General features: G+C 40.6%; 1 protein-coding gene across 1 annotated transcript; it reads right to left on the bottom strand.

Annotated features, from left to right (window-relative positions):
- Positions 1 to 750: 750 nt before the first annotated feature.
- Positions 751 to 1,872, bottom strand: LOC131241269 (acidic endochitinase-like). The gene has a single exon (XM_058240033.1). The coding sequence runs from the start codon at positions 1,751 to 1,753 to the stop codon at positions 857 to 859; it is 897 nt and encodes a 298-aa protein (XP_058096016.1). The 5' UTR covers positions 1,754 to 1,872; the 3' UTR covers positions 751 to 856.
- Positions 1,873 to 8,757: the final 6,885 nt, after the last annotated feature.

Here is an 8,757-nt window from a genome sequence, read left to right as displayed (position 1 = left end):
GCCTTCTTCTGGAATTGAATACTCAATGACTTGGACAGACTCGCTCAGTCTGAATCAAGTCAGGACTCACCAAGTTGGAGGTCACTCATTCGAGTCAGGCCGAGTCAACTACTTTCAATGCAGGCTCAAGAGTCCTGAAACGGTGGAGGCCGATTTGAGCAAGACGAGTCACATCCGATTCGGCAAAGTGGATGTTATTCCAACCCATGGAGCCAAGGGAATAGGCTCTTTGAGATTGGACGAGCTATAAGGTGCAACCGCAGCCCATGCCTGAGAACTTGGTGTTGGCCTGACCTATGTTCCCGTTGGATAAAAATCCCAAACCCAGCCTAAAACGGCTGAACTTTAAACCAGGCTATGGGCAGCCAACCCAGTCGCCACCCCACATTCCTGGTTTTAAATCTCTTTCCACGAACTTGTTGGCTAGGCTTGGACTCCTTAGCCTTACCCAGCTTGGCCACATGCTTCCATTAATTTCTATCCATTTCTTTGTAAACGTGTAGCCCACTTTCTCTACGGTTGGGGAATAAGGGATTTGATCAATTTTTTGGGCCGGGCTCTAACCATGATGGGTTGTCCTTGTATCCGGTGGGCGTAGCCCAAACCCCGACCAAGTCTACCCAAAACTCAGTTAACTGACTTGTACTACGTGGATTGGCTTTCCAGACAGGACTTTAAAAGTTTTCAAATGCAGTTGACCCTAGATTTATGCTACCCGTAAAAAAAGATCTGGACCGTTCATCAGGTGAGTCATGGTCGCAATATTTTCATTTATTTATGACTTCATACCGAAACAGTACATAACATGTGAAACATGGAAGTTATGTTCATGAAGCCATGTAAGGGTACATGTAAATTATACATGGCTCTTTATAGAGGAACTATATCCAGTGAGATCATCATAGTACTTGGACCACAGCATGACCCCACCATACTTGCTAGAGCCTCTAATGGCTGGCAAGACTTGAGAAGTGAGTGCAGCCACAGGGATGAAACCACTACCAGCCGCCTGGGGTGCGGCTGGTAGCCCTAGGAAGATCTTGGTGGCAGGGATCGCTGTAGTCCATTGCTTCCATGCATCTTGGAGGTTCCTCACATTCCCCGCGGTATACTGGCAAGGAGGGTTGTTATAGAACTGGACCCACACATAGTCGAAAAGCCCCGTCTTAAGGGCCCCACCGACCCATGCATCAGGGAAGGGGCATTGTGGGGCCGCCGTTAGGTACACCTTCTTTCCCTGCTTGCTATACCCTGACAGATATCTAGCGAGCTCGTCCCAGTGTTGGTTCGTGCCACCTTCGATATCGAAATCGATGCCATCCAAGACAGCACTGCCAAGAGGGCGGGAAGAAGAATGCCCTCCGAGGAAGTTATTCCACAGATACGTCGCTACTTGCCTGGCATCCGCAGAAGAGGCAAGGTAGTAGCTCCCCGCACCACCTCCAATAGAAAGCATTACCTTAATGCCCTTCCTCTGGCAAGCTCTTATATCGCTGCTCAACCCAGTGCAGCCGTTGGAAGTCGGGTCACAATGGCCAGCAAGGTTGAGTACTGGAGTCTGACCATTTCCGAATGTGGGGAGAAAAGCTATATTCACAAATGCATAGTTACCAGTCCCACATGTCTCTGCTAAGGTACCTTCGTTCCCATTCTGACCCCAATAGATAGCTATCCCTCCCGCATCTGATCTCCCAAAAAATGCGAAAACCAGCACGAAAAGCAGTAGTGGGAATATTGGGGTGTTGCTTGCCATGCTTTATCTACCAAGCTTGATTGCTTTAAGCTGTTTCTCTGCTTCATAATGCTAATGGAGCATATCTCTTATAGGAGAAGGATTGCAACCGTAGGATAGCGACTGCTTCCTTTGTGCTTGTTTTTATGCTTCATGGAAGAACGCAAATTATGCGTGGCTTGTGGGCCGCGCAAAACCCACTTTTTTTCTACATAGTTGTTTCATTTGAACGTACACGGCATCTTGTTATTGTAATCCAAATTTCCCCTCCTTCTGTAGCATTTTTATATAGGCATTAGATTGTCTTTCTCACATGTCCTTTTGCCTATGACTTATTAGTGCCCTTCTAACTGCTAATGCGTGTGATTTCGCTATTAAAGTGGCATACATAAACAACTTCTCAATTACAGAATCCAAAGATGCAAAAGAATTAAAAATCATGAATGAGGTATGTCTCGTGAGCCGAACCTACGGTTTTGTAATTGTCAGTCTATAAAAAAGACGAACATAACGTCTATGCAGTGGGACGCGGATTTCCTGCGAGCCTTTCCAAGGAAGTTCCTGCGCAAGGATGCTAGGTGGGACCCACCCCAAGTTTTTGAGAAATCAACTCCGTCCATCCGTTTTGCGAGGCCATTGTAGCGTATGCGACCAAAAATGAAGTGGATCCAAAAACTCAAGTGGGTCAAACGAGAGGGAGAATTGGGGAAATAAATTTCTACCGTTGAAACCTTCTTGGGCTCTACCTTGATGTTTATATGCCATCCAAACCGTTTATAAGGTCATTCCCACCGGCATGAAGTGATAACAAAACTTTATGGCCATAGGAAAGTTTCAACGGTGCTAACTAAATCCCTACTGTTTCCTCTCATGTGGCCCAGTTGAGTTTGGATCCACCTCATTTTTTATCCTCTCATGTGGCATTGCTCAGGAACTCTGCCTAAATGTAATGGATAAATTAAGTACCCGAAAATGGGGTTGTAACACCTTTCATGTAGATCATCCATCATGTGGGCCCCAACTTTGATGTTTACTGCCTATCATGTGGGGGCCTCCTTTGATATGGGCCATCCATCGCAGAGAGAGGGGAGTGGTATCAAAACAAGCCCTTAGTCTAAGCACGGCCAACCAAACACTAATGTTGCTGCAGTTGCTGTGTTAATTTGTACTAGTCGGGAGGTCACATGCCGAAGGAATTGCCTTCTATTAAGGCAAAAACAGCAAGCAGGGTACATTAATTGAGACATGCAACAAAGTCCTATGACTTTGTAAACATTGCTTTCTTCTCCACATTCAGCATGGTCAGACTCGAATCATCAACCTTGTTAGCCACGGCGACCCATATTCTAATGGCTGCACAAGTTGAGTAATGACGTAAGATCTTATCAGAAATAAGGCATTACGGTAATGCGATCTATTGGAGACAGCACTAGCAAAGCACTTATGGAATAACTTTCTAAACGGTCATGATAAAAGTAGAGAAAAGGTGCAAGTGTAAATGACATAGGGATGAATGTGATGAGGTCGATCACCATCTTCCTCAAGGATAACTACTACGAATTTACGGAGCTTCTCCAGACTCCTCATATAAAAATAAATTCTATAAAATTCTTAAACGAGTTTACAACCCTTTAAATAGGGAAACCAAGACTTAGAAGAAGTTTAGGAATTAAACTATAACTAAAACTCCCTAAAATGCATAACTTATTATAAATAGTAATTTTTCTATTTATAGTGTCTTATGTGTGGCTTATTCATGTTATTCTCGTAATTTTTCTAAACACTTTTCATGTTGGGTGCAACTCTTACTAAACATGGAATTCGGCGGTCAACATGATGGAATCTTGTCCTACCCAAAATCATATATGGTATGTTGAATAATTCATTTTGATTTGCAAGATATGCCTGTTTTAAGGTTTTGCTGGTCTTGATAACTTTTGCCTCTAATTGGGCCTTCTTTGATCCATCTTAGACATGAAAGTGTCTGTGACCCACTCTACATCAGTATGGGAGCTAAAAAAATATATATTTCTATTGTATTAATTTAACCCATCTTAAATTGAGATAAAATCTCAACACGTGAGCTGCGGCCTCTGGGGTTATCCATGTCTATGCCAGCAATGCCTCATCCGCTGTTGTAGCCTTCTATGGCGGGCCCAACGATTGTGGCTCTAGCACACTGGATACAGATGGCAGAGCCAACTAAGTTATACTCTGGATAGGGAACACAACATCAGAGTAATTGCTCCCTACCTATCTATAACAATCACATATATAATGGGGCCCACCGATATACGCATCATAGTGATTCAATTATATGATCTAGCCCAATGATCATGTGGGGCCCATCAAATAGAGGTCCTACAAGAGCACCTTGGGGTTTTGCTGATGGTGGTCAACCTCATGCCAGAATCCAATGACTCGAAGGACGGTTGAGTTCAGCATGAAGAGAGGATGGTCAGAGACAAGGTGGAGGTTGTTACAACCAAGAATTCAGCCGGTGCAATCTGTTTTTGGTTGGCTGGGCCCGGTAGTCGGTGACCTCGTAGCAATTTTCCTGGATGAAAGAATAGAGTGCCCGGAATTGGGTCCCATTGGAAGCTAGTTGGTATCACTGGATTCCTCGACGATGACATCAGCTCTGGTGGTGCAACACTATAATTTTGGCCAGATGGGATTGTTGGACAACCTGCCTGTTGGTTATGATTCTGAGTGAAGCTGAGTGGAATTTCCCTGTTGCATGGAATATGTTTTTGGATGTGTGACTTCTAATAATACATGTAAATAAAAGTTTGAAAATTTTGACTGGGAAGCTGATGAGGGTCGAATATTACATATCAGACCCTGAGTATTGCCGAATTTTACGTCCATGATAAGGCTTAATGGAATATTTTAATCGTGTTTTTGTTGCTAATTAGGAGCGTTGATTGAAAAAGAGTATTAAAAGTATTGGTTTGACGCTCTGAAGTCACCAAAGCAAAGGACGGACTCCAGAGGACTGAGATCAACGAATTTACACGCCAAGGATCCGAGAAAATCAAGCCGTTCGTGTTAAAAAGACCCAAAATGGTCCAGAATGCAAGATCACAGGGTTCCTGCCATCCGATTAACTCAAAACTTCATACATATGATGGAGACCATAAATTAACCGTACATATTAAATTTCAACCATTGGATCACTCAAGAAGTGGCCTAACGGACAGATTAGCCCATTAATCTCCAATTTTAGGCCCACCTACAATCTGGATATGCATCAAAATTGTCCTCAACGGTTTAAATAAGATGATTAACAGGATGGACGGATTGAATTTCTGAAAAACATCACAGTGGACTCCATATGTACAGCGTGTGTACATAGTGTACACACGCCCGCTGAGCAACTGGCCGACTAAGCCGGGTCAATAGGCGCTGACCCGCGTCATCCTCTCAAAATGGCAGTTGCCGTTTTCGGCCTTCCGTGTAACGGACGGAGCAGGCCATCGTGCGGACGTCGGTGGGCCACCTATATGGCCCGTTTGACCAATCTGATCCATTCACTATGTAGAGGACTCGAGCACATCAAAACCTTGCTGAAATTTTGTACCTATACGTATACACGTGTGTGATACAGAGGCCACAAGTGGACTGCCCTGCAACGTTCAAAATGAATCTTCGCGTGATTTCTTCTCTAGACCGCGTCAATAGATGTTCAAAACCATCCATTCTTGACTGAAATTTCGTCCTGAATGCAATGGATGAGGTGAATTTTCCTGAGAATACCTCTGTGGGGCCCACCGATCACGATAGCAAAGGAGTGCGAAAGCTTTCGCAGATCCGCGAAAATTGACTTTTTCAGGCGGTTGTGGCCCACCATCTTTCATCATATGGTAGATCTGAACCGTCCATCATGTAGAGGGCTCAAAAATATCCTAAGGGACGGTGTTTCTTTGGAAATTGAGCGAGGAAAGTAGGGAGTTTTGAAGCTCCGAACTTGACTGTGAAAAAGCTTTCGTTATGACTGCAATAGTCCTCCACCGCCTCCAGCAGCTATAAAAGAAGGTTTTGGATGTGGGGAGCAGACATTCGGATCCGAATTCCTTGGACGTGCACAAGAGGGAGAGTAGAGTTTGTAGGGTTTTTATTTTTATTTTTCCTTTCTTTTAAAGTGTAGCCTAATCATGTTGCTAGGCTAAACCTCTTAGCTAGGGTTAAGAGGTGAAGCTTGTAGTGTGATTGGGTTGTTAGCTTTACTTTGATTCATGGTTATTGAACTCTTGTGGATTTTAGTTTGATTATTAAGGAATATTTTTAGTTTTTAATGGTTTATTGTGACTCAAATTACAGTGGATCTGTAATAGCTTTGAGTATATTCTTTTCATTATGAGATTGTGAACTTAGGAGGCTTTGTTGTTCACCATTGTCTCCTTGACATGGTTGGGCGACGGAACCCCTTCCTAACTTTTACAATTCTCTTGTTATTGGCTGTGGGTTTGGTAAATTGCTGTTGTTTGCCATAGTCTCCTGGGCATGGTTAGGTGATGGGATCACTTTCAAATCTACACCAATCGTATCTATTGATGATTAAATCCACGAGACATTCAGAGATCTGACAAATCTCTTCTTACCAACTGGATAGAATGGGAGTCTGATTCCAGTTGTGTCCTTGAATCAATACAAGGTAACTTCCTAATTGCTACAAGTGGATCCTTGACACTCTAGTTCCCACCTTTATTTTTATTAGTTTTTAATTAATCTATTCACAATTATTCCCTCATATTCGCTTGATTTAGATTACATATTAATCTAGTTTTAGTTTTATTTAGTTTCAGATTACGTACAGGTTTCAGTCCCTTGGGATTCGACCTCGATCTCACCGAGTTTATTACTACATCACAACCCTATACTTGGGAAGTGAACAAGTTTTTGGTGCCATTGCCAGGGATTGACGGTTATATTTTTTGAAATTAACTAGTTTTACGATTAGTTAAGATTAGGATTTTTCTAACTTTAGGTTTAGGTTTTCCTGATTTATAGAAACTAACTTGTTTTCCTGTTTTGTAGGATCTTGACATAAACTTCTAAATTGGTAATCCTTTTCTAATTTCTCTACTTTTTCTATTTTTAGAATTAGGATATAAGTTTTAGAAATTTTCTAATTCTAGGTTTTTTTTTATAGAAATTTTCTATTTTCTAATTTTTAGAAAATTTTCCCTCTTTAGAAACTAACATTATTTTCTATTTTAGGATTTTTTATTTTTTATTTTTTTAGAATTTTCTAACTTTAGGTTTAGAACTTTCCTACTTATTTTTAGAAATTCTCTAATTTTAGGTTTTATTTGCTCATTTTAGAAATTTTCTAATTCTAGTATTTTTCTATTTTTAGGAACTAGTTTATTTTTAGAAATTTTCCTCTTTTGTTTTTAGAAACTAGGTTAGTTATTCCCTTTTTAGAAATTCTTTTTAATTTTAGAAACTAACTCATCTTTCCTTTATTTTATTTTTAGAAATTTTCCTTTTTAAGAATTAGTTTATTTTTAGAAACTTTTTAATTTTAGGTTTAGATTTTCTATTTTAGAAACTTTCTAATTTTAGGTCTTGTTTTTAGAAACTAACTTAGCTTCTAAGTTTAGGGAACTTTCTTTTTTAGAAACTAACTTTCTATTTCAATTGTAGAAACTTTCTAACTTTAGACTTTCTATCTTAGAAACTAATCTCTTTTGTTTTCTTTTGCAGGATCTTAACATAGAAATTTCTCATTTGGTACCTTCTAACATCTCCTCCTCTTAATTTCCATATTGCTGTAGGATCTTTTCTTTTGTTTAGATTCAGAGTTCGGGTTTCACCATGTATATGCATGAGTGAGAACGTCAATATGCTGAGAAGAATAACATATATTGGGATGATGATTATGACAGAAAACAACCTATATCTCAAAACTTTTCTGAAACTATCATCGAGAACTGATCGGAATATAAAGATCCACTGGTTAAGAAGTCCTTACGTGATCATATGCAAGAAAACAATTACACCCCACGGATTAACAAAACAATACGTGAGTGTTGAGGTTATCATAACTATAGGAGTGAGAATTATTATCACCCATCCGATAAAAAGAAAACAATGCGTGATTATATTATAGGTGATAATATGTATTACCAACCATCAGATTCTTCCACCTATGATCCGTATGACTCTAATCAGTGGAAACATTAAAATTGGGAAAATGAACCAACAATATGTTATAATGATTATTATCTTGGATCCCCTACTTTTGAGATCCAACCAGAAACGATCCAAGAGGATTCATTTCAGTATAACATGGCCTGTCTTGTGGAAATTAAAAAAGCAATGAAAGCACTCAATTCGCCCCTCGATAGGATAGAGGAAGCTCGCTTATCCCAACCACAACCCAATCCAGAAATACAATGCGAGGAAAGTGATCCTCACTCGCTTTTGAAGAAATCTGAAATTTGGAATGAGAAGTTGGATTCCATTAATGAGCATATGGTTCACTTTCCCGATGAGTCGATCTCGATGACGGTCCAAAGGAATGGTCAAGAGACGTGGGTATCTTTTAAATATAATGATAATGACACACTTCCCTCACATGACACACAGGATTTCAATGATGAGGTAAATGTTAATTTATTCGAACCTCAACCTAATTTAGGAATGGAATGTGAGGAAAGCGATCCCATCCCGAGTGTGCACTACTGGATGGAATTAGATAATGATGCATATTAGGATGACTATTATGAACGTGCAACCCAAATTCCCCTAGAATCAATCTCAAGTTTGGTCCAGGTCAATGATCAAGTTGTACACAAAGTGGTCGGTCATAATGAGCCACTCCCTTCACCTGACATGTCTGATTTAAAAGTGGAGGATGAGCCCATTACAACCGACCCTTCTAACTCTTATGAAACATGTTTGGACCACTCCTCTGAATCGAATGATGATGTGATTCGGGAGAAAGACGAGTTGCTCGCTATGGTCCTGGAATTTGAAACCACTCAGTTGAGGCCACCATCTGAGCTGTATACGTT

This window comes from Magnolia sinica, chromosome 3, assembly GCF_029962835.1.
Source record: "Magnolia sinica isolate HGM2019 chromosome 3, MsV1, whole genome shotgun sequence".
NCBI classification, from domain to species: domain Eukaryota; kingdom Viridiplantae; phylum Streptophyta; class Magnoliopsida; order Magnoliales; family Magnoliaceae; genus Magnolia; species Magnolia sinica.
Note: the sequence above shows the minus strand (reverse complement) of the source record. Positions and strands in the feature narration are given on the sequence as shown.